Source organism: Gopherus flavomarginatus, chromosome 5, assembly GCF_025201925.1.
Source record: "Gopherus flavomarginatus isolate rGopFla2 chromosome 5, rGopFla2.mat.asm, whole genome shotgun sequence".
Classification (NCBI taxonomy): domain Eukaryota; kingdom Metazoa; phylum Chordata; order Testudines; family Testudinidae; genus Gopherus; species Gopherus flavomarginatus.
The window spans coordinates 66,251,593-66,267,331 of NC_066621.1; the positions used below are offsets into that span (position 1 = coordinate 66,251,593).

A 15,739-nucleotide genomic window follows, 5' to 3' on the forward strand; every position below is an offset into this window, starting at 1 on the left:
AGAGACAAACCTACATCCGATGCTTTACCCACAGTGTTTCAAGGAGCTGTTTTGGTAGAAAAGTGAAGCAGCATTGGGACAGTCCTGCTTATAAATAACCAGGAGATCAGAGCCTGGGTAGCCAGTTTCCAGAAGCAGTAAAATTAGCCTCTTTTCTCTTTGCCGCTCCTTCAAAACCTACTCCATCCCTCTTGTCTATTTTGGATGGGTTATGCATAGCTGTTTGGGATAGGGAGAAGAGTAGGTGGCACTATAGCCTGTCTTTCCCATCAATACACAAGTTGTGGGGTGGTAGTGCTGGTGCTTCTTGACCCTGACCAGCCCACAACAATTTATTGTCCACTGTTTCAAAGGATGAGACACACTGCGGTTGTCTGACCTATGGTGCTCCCACCCCTTAACTCGGGACTGTGGGTATGAAAGGGTGCTTGACTGTTTCATCTTCCTTGATCCCTCACCTCTGGCCTAGGGAGCCCTGGTGCCGCCCTCTGCACCTCACCACAGCTGAAGAGCTGGGATGCACGATGGGGCAGCATCATGGGGCAGAAATACAGGTATCCTTAAAAAAAAAAAAAAAAAAAAAAAAAAAAAAAAAGCAGCTCCAGAGGGACAAGAGTTTGATTTTCTGACAAGAAACTTGAGAAGCATAGAAGAGAAAAGGCTTTAAAATGAACATTAAAGCTTAGGAAGTTCAACTGAACTTTTAAGCTCTACAGCAGAAACATCTCTACCACAAAATGTTAATATATTCCACTTAGCAAACATTTAATTCAAAGTATCTTTCGAACCTCATATTCCATTCCCAGTACAAATTTTGCCATCTCAGTATACTTGTATATAATTAGTGATTTGTTTAGGACTTTGTTTTAAAATAATCTGAAATTTTAAAAGGAAATACCTTGAACGTATGCTCCAAACGTAATTTGGAAAGCAGTCTTTTCCTGTTGTCATTCAGCATGCCATCAATTTTTCTCATATGAGGCAAAAGAAGCTCATCTGAAAGACATGAACAAATACATAATAGTTAAGTATAGATGTAAGGCAATTATTTACATAAAACCCTTATGTCAGGTGGGCCACTTTACCATATTTATTAGCATAAAATAATCAAAGTCCAAAATAATACATTTTGCTCATATACCCTTGGTTTAAATAGGAAAGGGAAATTACATACTGAGATCTACATGTCAAGATACAGAACTCAGTACTTGACTCTAAAACTTGGCAAATATGCAAAGGCCACATACATTATAATATCCAGGCCAACAGCTAAATGTAAATCTAACTGTTATTCTGTTCTTTGATTTGTGATGAAAAGTTCAGAAAGGAGACGGACAGGGCAGTGCAGAGAATTAACCTTACAGACAACTTTAAATTGTTCTCTAAATCCCTCCCTGTTATGCAAGACAATTTTCAGTTCAGAGACAGGCTCCTCTCAGCTGAAGAGTTTGTGTGTGTTTCAAACTGCCTGTCATATATTACACATATACACGGCTTAGCTTGGATTTATTATAGGTAGGGGTAGTAGCACTGCCTATTAGTAAGGCTTCCCAACACTTACCATTATATATAGTTACACAATTGCATAAGAGATGTTAGAACTTAGGTAGCAAGGTAGGTGGCCACTGGTGCTTGAGAAGATTGTTCATTAGCTTTTAATTTGCGGCTCAATCCTGCAGTTTTTACTCACATCAGCAGTCCTATTGCCTTCATTGGGACTGCTGACATAACAGCTGCAGGACTGTGCCCTTTATGTATAGAGAGAGAGGGTAGAGTCTCAAACAGCAAATAGCTTTCGAAATATGGATAAACTGAAATTAGCAACACAGGGCCCCATGTTGTAGCAGCTGTATACTATGTGAAACCCACACTTTCTATCAGTGTCTCAAGTCTAATGCTTTCTGTGTTAAATTTCCAAGACACAGAACAGACATTTGTATGCTACAGTCCACTATAGTGCATAGTTCTAACAAGTTGAAATTCCAATGACACGCCCACCAAACAGCAGTTCTCTTGAAGACAACCTGGACATGTGTGTTCAAACATTAATCTTAAACCCAAACAGCTCAGAAATCAGAACTTCATAAAGTAATGAGTATGTCTCTGCATGAAAAACTAGGCACACAACTGAAATGGTTTTTAAATAAAATTAGCATTTGTAGATCTATTATTGGCAATGGTGATCTTGATTTAAAAAAAAAAAAAGTGAGGTTCATTAGTGATGCTAACAGGAGAGGGGCCCAATATAACCAGATGACAAGTCCCTCTGGAGTAGTTTAAAGCAATCGGAATAATACAGTAATATTTTAAACAAAACATAAAGTTAAAAAATTCCTCCATTAAATCCTGATCTGGATTTAAACAATACAGTAATTTTAGGGCAGTATGGTAAACTCATTCAGATATATTAGTATTTCACTCACTCATTTATATTGGTGTCCACTTCTCATGAAAGTCATGATGTGATGAAACTGAAATTTGGAGCTAAGTGGTCACAGACGCTATCACGGCAATACTACTACTCTGGTTGCTCTACTGGGGCAAAAAATACTGTTTGCTCTGAACATCTCCCTGTTTAGAACTTTTAGATACAGAGCAAGTACAAACTCAAAACAGTGTCTCATGTGTTTTCCCAGATTCCAGTATGTGGAATCTGGGAAAACAGGAATTTGCGGCAACCTGAAACCAATACAAATTACACATAGTACATTACTTGCATAAAAAAGTGTAGGTTAAGGTACAGCTGTGAAACAAGAAGAGTTTTCATATTTGCTTTATTAATAAAAAAAGGTACGTAAAATAAAAATAAATGAAAATCATGGGACAAAACAAAGCAGAGCACAAAGAAATTAATGTAAAACACACCGTACCATTGCTCTTTTCCAAGGCTTGCATTGTATCTGGATCTAAGGCAATGCTAACAAGCAGCTCCATATAACTCTTAAAGGTCTCCTTCATAGCTCTTGTGTTCAAAAAGCGGGTGAAAAAAGGAGATGGAGGGACAAGTTCTGAAAAGTAATTAGAATACAATTAATGTTTTCTTCCTCAGATATTCTGAAAACATTTGTATATTAGCATATGTTCCTATTTTGAAATAAAAGGCTTTAATTGTTAAACACAAGCAACCTCTAGTGGTATCCCAAGAGACTACAACACATGTATTTACAGAAATAATGTCAAACTTTACATTTGTCAAAACAAGGGAGGTTTATAATGTATCAGAGAAGCAGGACAATATTTCTCAGAAAGATGCAGAATTAGCTGCATTATCAGCATTTAGATACTCTGGTTGTAGGAGCCTTCTAAAACTGAGGCAGACAAATATCTGGAGAAAAGGGAGGACAAAATATTCCCATCAAGCAAACTAGACTAAACACCAATAGCCAGTGGCAACTTAGACATTCTCTGAGACCAACTGATGCAGCTGAGTCAATGGGTAAAACCTTCAAAAACACTGAAGTCACTAAGCATCATAAGTACCACTGAAAGTCAATGTCATGTTTTCATGAGCTCATGAAAATACATATAACCAATTATATTAGCAAACAGATATATGTATAGCTACTGTCACTTTCCAAGATGTTTCAAAAGTTTTGTAGTCAGCCATTTCAATCACGCATGTGTTATACGAAGTCATTAACGCTTCTAAACTGTTTGCTCAGCTTCTTGAGGCACTTTACTGATTCCAGCATGCAATGTTAGAATTTGCAACAAACTAGGTAGTGAGACTGTTCCATTCTGTCAGGTTTCCAAGTTGCCATAGGTGACTGTCCTCACCAGAATAGTCCTTACTCTAATAAACTGACAGCTGTATGTGTTAGAGAGATTGGTACCATGATAAATTAGATCAAAAATTAAAATTATTTTTAGTTGTGACCTTCAGCACGGGGGCTCTAGACCAGGGGTCGGCAACCTTTCAGAAGTGGTGTGCCTAGTCTTCATTTATTCACTCTCATTTAAGGTTTCACATGCCAGTAATACATTTTAACGTTTTTAGAAGGTCTCTTTCTATAAGTATATAATATATAACTAAACTATTGCTGTATGTAAAGTAAATAAGGTTTTTTAAATGTTTAAGAAGCTTTATTTAAAAATTAAATTAAAATGCAGAGCCCCCTGGGCCAGTGGCCAGGACTCGGGCAATGTGGCATAGGTCGGCACGCGTGGCATAGGTTGTTTACCCCTGCTCTAGATTATCTGCAGTAACTCATCTTTAGTCTAAGTCAGTGGTTCTCAAGCAGGGGTACGTAGAAGTAGGGGGTATGCAGAAGTCTTCCAGGGGGTACATCAACTCATCTAGATATTTGCCTAGTTTTACAACAGGCTACATAAAAAACACTAGCGAAGTCAGTACAAACTAAAATTTCATACAATGAGTTGTTTATACTGCTCTACATACTATACACTGAAACGTAAGTACAATATTTATATTACAATTGATTTATTTTATAACTATATGGTAAAAATGAGAACATAAGCCATTTTCAGTACTAGTGTGCTGTGACACTTTTGTATTTTTATGTCTGATTTTGTAAGCAAGTAGAGTTTAAATGAGATGTAACTTGGGGGTATGCAAGACAAATCAGACTGCTGAAAGAGGTACAGTAGTCTCAATTCCAGTGGCGAATGTGCCTTGGAAATCCAGCAGTACAGGGTCAGGGTGCGGCCAAGTTTATCTTCATATGCATGTGACATTTAAACAACAAACTGAGAAAAACAAAACTATGGAAACTCTCTCAAAGTAATATAAATATAGTACAAACAACCTTTGAAAGGGTTGGTCTACCCAGAAAAATGGCTGCAAAAATGGCATCTCAAGGTTCCATGATTATTGTGTGAATGACTCCAGATCAAATTTGGTTGATTTTTCTATCAAAAGATTTTTTTTTCTAACTGCCAGTTGTTCAAACTTAACATGAACCTGAAAATCAAGCTCCTTTTTGTTCTGGTTTATGCATCACCACCAGTAATAAAGATTCTGTGCCTCCAAATTCTGCCCACTTTTACATCCATGCAACATCAGTGCAAACAGTGGGTGTCACAGATGTGGTTGAGGACATAATAAGGAAATTGGTAAGCAATTCTGTTAAGGAGGCATGATCCAGAATTGAATCAATTTCTTCTGCAATAGATGTCCTGGCTCTGTGGGACTAAAAGGAGCTACGTATTAAAAATGTATTCCTCTCACTTAACTAAGCAAATATGACTCTGAATACACACAAAGAACAGATCTGGTAAGATTAAGATGTGTCATTCTTACATTATTGCTCTTTAAAGCAGAATTGCATTCTGAAGCAATCTTGTAAAATCTGCCCACTCTCAAAGGGAGAGTAAAATATTACATTTTTAATAATGTTAATCATTAAGGTAAAGGGCTGGAAGAACAAACTTTATGTGGAGGGTGTTAAATTTTCATGACAAATTCCCTGCCTTCTAAAGGAATTTTGCATATGACACAACATTTATAGACTATATGTTATAATGTACTTATGATTTCAGTTTAAATTCAGTTAAAAACAAATATAAAAACTGACAGAGCACCACTGACCATCCTCATCACTCTGGGCTTCAGGAGAAGAATCAGACTGGGAAGATGAAAACTCTTCTTTCCATTTTTTCCGTTTCTTTGGTGGTGGTTCAGCCTTTATCTTTGGCTGTTTAGCTTTGGGTTTCACAGAAGAGACTTTTGTTGTTGTAGTTTTTGGTGCTGGAGGATCAGGACCTTTGCTGGTGCTGTTACTTGGTTTGTAATGAATGGGCCTGCAATATTATAATGAATAGTTTTATAAGTCATCAAAATAAATTCACACATGATCTAATTTTAATAAAAAGAATCATGGTACTTTTTGTGAGTCATGTAAGTTTACTCCACTGCACTCTAGTATGATCATTTTCATTAACACTTAGCACTTAGTTTTACATCTTTGAAGTGCTGTTACACATTAATTAAGCCTCAAAGCTGGCGATTAAGTAGTAGTATTCCCATTTTGCACATGGTAAACTCTCTTGTGCAAGGTTACAGCGAGTCATGGAAGTATCTGGGAGCTACAGGTGTATTCCAATCACTGTTTTACTAAGATATTGGTGCTCTTACTAACTTTGAATATCTGATGGAAATTCTATAACCCCTTTTGGTAGACTATGAATCAAGAGTTTGTGGTTGAAATATAATACAGATGAACATATGAATAACCATACTGGGTTAGACCAAAGGTCCATCCAGCCCAGTATTCTGTCTACTGACAATGGCTAATGCCAGGTGCCCCAGAGGGAGTGAACCTAACAGGTAACGATCAAGTGATGTCTCTCTTGCTATCCATCCCCACCCTCGGACAAACAGAGGCTAGGGACATGATTCCTTACCCATCCTGGCTAGTAGCCATTAATGGACTTAACCTTCATGAATTTATCCAGTTCTCTTTTAAATGCTGTTATAGTCCTAGCCTTCACAACCTCCTCAGGCAAGGAGTTCCACGGGTTGACTGTGCTCTGTGTGAAGAAGAACTTCCTTTTATTTGTTTTAAACCTGCTGCCCATTAATTTCATTTGGTGGCCCCTAGTTCTTATATTATGGGAACAAGTAAATAACTTTTCCTTATTCACTTTCTCCACATCACTTATGATTTTATATACCTCTACCATATCCCCCCTTAGTCTCCTAGCCTCATCTCTCTCCTGAATAGTCCTAGCCTCTTTAATCTCTCCTCATATGGGACCCGTTCCAAACCCCTAATCATTTTAGTTTCCCTTCTCTGAACCTTTTCTAATGCCAGTATATCTTTTCTGAGGTGAACAGTCCACATCCGTAAGCAGTATTCAAGATGTGGGCATACCACGGATTTATATAAGGGCAAAAAGATACTCTCCGTCTTATTCTCTATCTCCTTTTTAATGATTCCTTACATCCTGTTTGCTTTTTTGACTGCCACTGCACACTGCGTGGACGTCTTCATAGAACTATCCACAATAACTCCAAACTCTTTCCTGATTAGCTAAATTAGCCCCCATCATATTGTATATATAATTGGGGTTATTTTTCCCAATGTGCATTACTTTACATTTATCCACATTAAATTTCATTTGCCAGTTTGTTGCCCAATCACTTAGTTTTGTGAGCTCTTTCTGAAGTTCTTCACAGTCTGCTTTGGTCTTAACTATCTTGAGCAGTTTAGCATCATTTGCAAAGTTTGTCACCTCACCGTTTACCGCTTTCTCCAGATCATTTATGAATAAGTTGATTAGGATTGGTCCTAGGACTGACCCTTGGGGAACACCACTAGTTATCCCTCTCCATTCTGAAAATTTATCATTTATTCCTATCCATTGTTCCCTGTCTTTTAACCAGTTCTCAATCTATGAAAGGATCTTCCCTCTTATCGAAGACAACTTAATTTACGTAAGAAATTACGTAAAAAAAAAAGACTTTCTGAAATCTAAGTACATTATGTCCACTGGATCCCCTTCGTCCACATATTTGTTGACCCCTTCAAAGAACTCTAATAGATTAGTAAGACATCATTTCCCTTTACAGAAACCATGTTGACTTTTGCCCAACAATTTATGTTCTTCTATGTGTCTGACAATTTTATTCTTTACGATTGTTTCAACTAATTTGCCCGGTACTGACTTTAGACTTCCCGGGCTGTAATTGTCATTATCACCTCTAGAGCCTTTTTTAAATATTGGCGTTACATTAGCTATCTTCCAGTCACTGGGTACAGAAGCCGATTTAAAGGACCGATTACAAACCATAGTTAGTAGTTCTGCAATTTCACATTTGAATTCTTTCAGAACTCCTGGGTGAATGCCATCTGGTCCCGGTGACTTGTTACTGGCATGTTACTGTTATCAATTAATTCCCAAACCTCCTCTAGTGACACCTCAATCTGTGACAACTCCTCAGATTTATCACCTACAAAAGCGGGCTCAGGTTTGAGAATCATCCCTTCATCCTCAGCCGTGAAGACTGAAGCAAAGAATTCATTTAGTTTCTCCGCAATGACTTTATCGTCTTTAAGTGCTCCTTTTGTATCTCGATCGTGCAGGAGCCCCATTGGTTGTTTAGCAGGCATCCTGCTTCTGATGTACTTAAAAAACATTTTGCTATTACCTTTTGAGTTTTTGGCTGGTTGTTCTTCAAAATCCTTTTTGGCTTTTCTTATTACATTTTTACACTTAATTTGGCAGTGTTTATCCTCCTTTTTATTTACCTCACTAGGATCTGACTTCCACTTTTTAAAAGATGCCTTTTTATCTCCCACTGCTTCCTTTACATGGTTGTTAAGCCACGGTGGCTCTTTTTTAGTTCTTTTATTGTGTTTTTTAATTTGGGGGTATACATTTAAATTGGACCTCTATTGTGGTGTCTTTGAAAAGTGCCCATGCAGCTTGCAGGGATTTCACTCTAATCACTGTGCCTTTTAATTTCTGTTTAACTAACCCCCTCATTTTTGCACAGTTCTCCTTTCTGAAATTAAATGCCACAGTGTTGGGCTGTTGAGGTGTTCTTCCCACCACAGGAATGTTAAAAGTTATTATATTATGGTCACTATTTCCAAGCAGTCCTGTTATAGTTACCTCTTGGACCAGATCCTGCGCTCCACTCAGGACTAAATCAAGAATTGCCTCTCCCCCTGTGGGTTCCTGTACCAGCTGCTCCAAGAAGCAGTCATTTAAAATATCGAGAAATTTTGTCTCTGCATTTCATCCTGAGGTGACGTGTTCCCAGTCAATGTGGGGATAATTGCAATCCCCCACTATTATTGAGTTCTTTATTCTGAGAGCCTCTCCAATCTCCCTTAGCATTTCATGGTCACTATCCCTGTCCTGGTCAGGTGGTCGATAATAGATCCCTAATGTTATATTCTTATTAGAGCATGAAATTACTATCCACAGAGATTCTGTGGAACATGTGGATTCACTCAAGATTTTTACTTCATTTGATTCTACATTTTCTTTTACATATAGTGCCACTCCTCTCCCTCCCCCCTCCCAGGACCTGTTCTGTCCTTCTGATATATTTTGTACCCCCGAATGATTGTGTCTCATTGATTGTCCTCACTCCACCAGGTTTCTGTGTTGCCTATTATATCAATATCCTCCTTTAACACGAGGCACTCTAGTTCACTCATCTTATTATTTAGACTTCTAGCATTTGTGTACAAGCACTTTAAAAACTTGTCCCTGTTTATTTGTCTGCCCTTTTCTGGTGTGTCAGATTCTTTTTTATGTGAATGTTTCTTGTCTGATCTGGCCCCTACTTTATCCTCTTCCATTCTCTCCTCCTGACTAAAAGCTAGAGAATCTCTATCAATAGACTCTCCCGTACTTTAATTTTCACAACCATATATGAATGTGTGACATTTCATATTCCTGCATAAATACTGGGTGAGGTTTAATGTAATGAATGAGAATTTTATTTTGTATCCTCTCATCGCTACCCCGGTGGCTCTGCAGAACAATTTATTGCAGTATTTAAAACTATTTAAATATAAAAAATAAAATAAAACAAAACCACATTTCTAAACACTATAAAACAAAAATAAGAGGAATTAAACTGAATACAAAGGAGAAAATATATAAATATAGTCATCATACTCCAACATTGGAGAGGGAAAGTTTTAGACTTAGAACTGTCCACAAAGGCACAGTCACCTGATGACCTAAAATGCAATGGTGTAATCCCTCAGGGGCAGATGAATCACAGTTAAAACTCCATCAGAAGAAAGTTCAAGAAGGAAATCTCAGATATAGAATGACAGAAATGTAGGGATGAAAAGGACCTCAGAAGGTCATCTAATCCAGCCCTCTGTGGTGAGGCAGGACCAAGTATAGCTAGACCATCCCTGACAGGTGTCTGTCCAACCTGTACTTAAAAATCTATAGTGATGATTATTCCACAACCTCCCTTGGAAGTCTGTTCCAGAGCCTAACTAACCTTATAGTTAGAAAGTGTATCCTAATAGCTAACCTACATTTCTATTGCTGCAGATAAAGTCCATTACTTCTTTTCCTACCTTCAGTGCACATGGACTATTGATCACCGTTCTCTTTGTACCAGCCCTTAACATATCAGGTCCTCACTCAGTCTTCTTTTCTCAAGACTAAACAAGCCCAGTTTAATTTTTTCCTCATTGGTCTTTTATGATTTTTGTTGCTGTCCACTGGACTCTCCAATTTGTCTACATCTTAAAAGTGTGGTGCGCAGACTTGGACACAGTATTCCAGCTGAGGCCTCACCAGTGCAGAGTAGAGTGGCACAATTATCTCCTGTGTCTTACATATGGCACTCCTGTTAATACATTCCAGAATGATATTCGCCTTTTTCACAACTGCATTGCATTGATGACTCCTATTCAATTCGTGATCCGCTATAACCCCCAGATCTTTTTCAGCGGTACTACTGCTGAGTAGGGTGACCAGATAGCAAGTATGAAAAATCATGATGGGGGTGGGTGGTGATAGGAGCCTATACAAGACAAAGCCCTGAATATCAGGACTGTCCCTATAAAAGCAGGACATCTGGTCACCCTACCGCGAAGTCAGTTATTCCCCATTATATAGTTGTGCATTTGATTTTTCCTTACTAAGCGTAGTACTTTGCACTTGTCTTTACTGAATTTCATCCTGTTGATTTCAGATTAATTCTCCAATTTGTCAAGGCCTCTTTGAAATCAAATTCTGTCTTCAAAGCACTTGTAATCCCTCTAAGATTGGTATCATCCATAAATTGTATAAGCATACTCTCTACCCCATTATCTAAGTCATTAATGAAAATATTGAATAGTGTTAGACCCAGGACAGACTCCTGTAGGACTCCACTAGATAAACAGCAAACCTTTGATAACTCTCTGAGTACAGTCTTTCAACCAGTTTTCCATCTACCTTATAGTAATTTCATCTAGATCACATTTGTCTAGTTTTCTTATCAGAATGTCACGTGGGACTCATGTCAAAAGCCTTACTAAAATCAAGATATGTCATGTCCACCACTTCCTCCCTATCCAGTAGGCTAGTAACCCTCTCAAAGAAGGAACTTAGATTGTTTTGGCATGATTTGTTCTCGGCAAATCCATGTTGGCTATTACTTATAACCCTATTATCTCCTAGGTGCTCACAAACTGATTAATAATTGGTTCCAGTATCTTTCTAGATATCAAAGTTAGGCTGACTGGTCTACAATTCCTCAGATCTTCTTTTTTCCTCTTTTAAAAAAAGTAATATATTTGCCTTTTTCCAGTTCTCTGCGACCTCAGCTGTCCTCTCTGAGTTTTTGAAGATAATCACTAATGATTCTGGGATTACTTCTGTTGTTTCCTTAGGTACCCTAAGGGGAATTTTGTCAGGCCCTGCCAACTTGAGTACAACTAACTTATCTAAATATTCTTTAACCTGTTCTTTCCTTATTTTGGCTTGTGTTCCTTCCCCTTTGTTGTTAATAAAAGGTGTGTAAAGTATCTAGCCACAATTATACTTTTTAGAGAATACTGAAGCAAAACAGGCATTAAATAACTCAGCATTCCTCTTGTCATCCATTATCAGCTCTCCTTCCCTGCTAAGGAGTGGACCTATACCTTACTTCATCTTTCTCTTGCTTCTAATGTATTTATGGAACCTCTTCTTTCCTTTTATGTCGCTTGCTATGTGTAACTCACTTTGTCCTGCAGCCTTTCTGATTTTGTCCCTACATATTTGTGCTATTCTTTTGTATTCATGATGGGAGCTATAACGGCCTCTTACTATTTTATGAGGATTGCTGTTGTGCCTTAAAACAAAGCCAAGGCCAACATGATAAAAGGCTTTACCAATAGGATGGTCGCTTTATGGACAGCCATTGTAAAGAATAATGTAAAGAGGAGGCATAATGTGACCATGATTACTCAAATCAGTAAGTAAACATACTGTCGTATTCATAACAAGTTATGAGCCAATGAGCAACACAGTGTAGTTCTACTAAGAGAGAAATACAATAACTGAACTTCTTGGCATTAGGAGATGTATTGCTGTTGCAAGGTTGGCATGCAATATATAAGGGAGCAGTCTGTGAAAATGTACAAATGAAATACTTTCAGACTAAGTATGATATATGGCTTTCTTTGGTAAGAACATGACTTACAGTGTTGACAAAATTATTTAGTTTGCTATTTACTGCCAAACAAGCCCCCTCTATGAGCAGTGATATAATAGAAGGAAGAACATCTTTCTGACAACAATCTCTACTACCCAAGAGCCAAACTTTTGTCTTCCCAGAGTTGAGAATAACGTATGCTACTTCTGAGGCATCCAGACAGCATTATCAGCCAAGCAATCTGGAAATACAGACTTAACTTGCAAAGTCCACAAGGGAAGAGATATGTAATTGTGTACCAACAGCATATGTATATATTACTAATTCTCTCACCTGGAGGCCTTCATTTATGTTGAGTAAGAAGTAAGGCAAGATAGACATTTGAGTCATGTGGCATTCCAAATTCTTCATAGCTGCAATGGAAAACTACACCTCTACCCCGATATAACGCGGTCCTCGGGAGCCAAAAAATCTCAGCGTGTTACAGGTGGGGCCGTGTTATATCAGAGTAGGGAGAGGAACCACTCCCCGCCCCAGCTCACCTCTGCTCTGTCTCTGCCTCCTCCCTAAGCGTGCCGCCGCCGCTCCGCTTCTCCCTCCCTCCCTCCATCCCTTTCAGGCTTGCCGCACCAATCAGCTGTTTGGCCTGGCAAGCCTGGAAGGGGGTGGGAGAAGTGGAGTGGTGGCAGTGCGCTCAGAGGAGGAGGCACAGATGAGATGGAGCAGGGAGCGAACTTCAGGAACAAACTTTTGTAACAAAGCCTTTTGTACTTTCCAGATTGCTGGAGGCTCTTTTCCTGTTTGTAAAGCCATCTATAAGAACGAAAAAATTATTAGCTAAAAATTGTGCTTATTTTCCTTCCAAAATTTATTCATTTTTTTCTTTAGAGATAAACTGGATATAAATTCTCCAGATTCCAACTACATCACTATTATGTGCTGATGGCACCAGGATATTAACTATGAGGTATATTCAGCACAGATCTACAGACTAAACCTCAAAATTTATTTCTTTAAGATCTTTGAAGCTGACCTAGCCAGCTACATCTATGCTGTGATGCCACAGCTACTGTACCATGCAATCAAACCATAAAAACCTGACAAATTTCATTTCAGCAATTTGTCACTTTTTTCAAAGTTTCATTTATCATCATGCCTTTGGTAGTATGAAAATAATTTTTAAAAACAAAACCACCAAATACCAGAAAAATGACTTCCCATAGTCCCTAGTGCTAGCTCTCTGAGACAGTAGAGTTCCCAGAGTACCTGACATTACAGCACGATACTTGCAGTTATGTGAAAACAAAAAGTTCAGTAGTAACTAGTGAACTGGACAAAGATTACATTTTCCCCTGACCTGCCCGTTACTTGCTGCGGCCTTACCTGGGGCCTCCCTGCTCCAGCTCACCTCCATTCCGCCTCCTCCCACGAGTGTGCCGCAGCTCCACTTCTCTCCCCTCCCTCCCAGGCTTGCTGCACCAATCAGCTGTTTGGTGTGGCCAGCCATGGAGGGGGCAGAAGTGGAGCTGAGCGGCGTGCTCGTGGGAGGAGGAGGCGGAGCAGAGGTGAGCTGGTGCAGGGACCGATTCCTTTGCACACACCCCCGCCCCTCACCTCTGCTCGTTTCCTCCCATGAGCATGTCGCTGCTCCGCTTCCCCCCCCCACCCCCCAGGCTTGCCACACCAAACAGCTGATTGGTGCAGCAAGCCTGGGAGGGAGGAGAAGTGGAGCTGCGGCATGCTCATGGGAGGAGGCGGAGCGGAGGTGAGCTGGGGTGTGGGGGCCCCAGGAAGGGCGGCAGCAAGTAACGGGCAGAAGCAGAAGAACTGCTTGCGGTAACACGAATTCGGATATAACGAGGTAAAGCAGCTCTGTTCCCTGGAGTGCTGCTTTACTGCGTTATAGCCGAATTCGTATTATATCCGGGTACAGGTGTACTGTAATCCATAGAAGCAAAGGGGAAGAGTTACTAGCTGCTGTAGAAACTTTAACTAATTGCTCAAAGCAAGTAATTCAAAGTTTCTACTTAATGCTGCATTAATGTCATTTTTGAGTAAGATATTCTGAAATATTAGCACGTGTGTATGGCTCATGCCAAACCAATACAATAAAATAAAAAGTGATCTGAAAATAAATACCTTGCAGACTGTACAGGTTTACTTTGTGGTTTTTTTGAACAGACTCTGACATACTCCTTTTTGTTTGCATTTTCAATGAACTTCACATACACCCGTTTGTATTTCATTTTTGCATCCCCAAAATATCCAAGATACTGTGAAAAGCAAAACAAAAACATATAAACACACAGATTTTCCAATTAAAGTTATTTTGCTAAGCAAAGGTATTCAATTTATCATGTACACATGTAAATACTAAGACCATCTATTTGGATACAAAAGAAATCTACTCTAAAACTGCTGTAATTTAGGAGGGAACTGCGTCTGGATTTTAAATATCCTTAAAATATAAATGAGTAAATAAGACAATATAGACACTGGTCTTGGTTTTCTCCTGCATCTGAGCTCTGCTAGGCACAGGGTGAGGGGCACCATCAGGGAGTGGGTTACTTTGCTGGTCTGCACTTACACTTGCATGGATGAGCAACGGGGGGGAAATCCTACTTTATACTGTCAATGTAGATCCATAAAGGGTCCTACACTAGCTGATCTTCAGAGTGGAGCTCCACTCCACCCTACCTCCTCTCTACCTCTTTGTCCCACAAACACTGCCAGGATGCAAGTATGGGGAAAGAGCACAGGACCCAGCTTTATCCCAGCTAAGAACTCCTCCTCACTAGGGGAATGCTAAACTGAGCAGTTGAGACCAGAATCTGGTTCTTTTGCATGATATGCATGGCACAAAGAAACCAGAATGAAAATGAGAACTGGCCCTGAACATATGACAGCAATTCTTATTGTTGTTCTGCTGAAAGTATCAGATGGACCCACTAACCATTCATTTCTAGCCCTAGAGTTAGGGAGATCTTTGCAGAAATGCTAGTGCAGAGAGTAAACAGAAATGTCATGTTCCTTTAATGCTCCAGGGTCAGACATTTTCTTCTGTGCGAGTAGGGGCCCAACCAAAAGTCACTGTGGTTTTACAAGGAATCTTCATACTTACACTATTAGTAGCAGCAAACTCTCTCTGTCCATCTCGAACTTCAGGAACAAACTTTTGTAACAAAGCCTTTTGTACTTTCCAGATTGCTGGAGGCTCTTTTCCCGTTTGTAAAGCCATCTATAAGAACAAAAAAATTATCAGCTAAAAAATGTGCTTATTTTCCTTCCAAAATGTATTCATTTTTTTCTTTAGAGATAAACTGGATATAAATTCTCCAGGTTCCAACTACACCACTATTATGTGCTGATGGCACCAGGATATTAACTATGAGGTATATTCAGCACAGATCTATAGACTAAACCTCAAAATTTATTTCTTCAAGATCTTTGAAGCTGACCTAGCCAGCTACATCTATGCTGTGATGCCACAGCTACTGTACCATGCAATCAAACCATAAAAACCTGACAAATTTCATTTCAGCAGTTTGTCACTTTTTTCAACGTTTCTTATATCGTCATGCCTTTGGTAGTATGAAAATAGTTTTTAAAAAACAAAACCACCAAATACCAGAAAAATGACTTCCCATAGTCCCTAGTGCTAGCTCTCTGTGA

At 39.1% G+C, this 15,739-nt stretch overlaps 1 protein-coding gene across 7 annotated transcripts in view; it reads right to left on the bottom strand.

Annotated features, from left to right (window-relative positions):
• The window catches only part of QSER1 (glutamine and serine rich 1), a 78,207-nt gene that overhangs the window by 15,159 nt on the left and 47,309 nt on the right, over nt 1–15,739 (bottom strand). For all 7 annotated transcript variants that reach the window (XM_050954992.1, XM_050954997.1, XM_050954994.1 and 4 more), the window contains exons 6-10: nt 15,189–15,305; nt 14,207–14,340; nt 5,549–5,760; nt 2,871–3,008; nt 899–996 (exon numbers count right to left, since the gene is read on the bottom strand). In XM_050954992.1, coding sequence (XP_050810949.1) covers nt 899–996; nt 2,871–3,008; nt 5,549–5,760; nt 14,207–14,340; nt 15,189–15,305 — 699 coding nt within the window. The remainder of the gene's footprint in view (nt 1–898; nt 997–2,870; nt 3,009–5,548; nt 5,761–14,206; nt 14,341–15,188; nt 15,306–15,739) is intronic.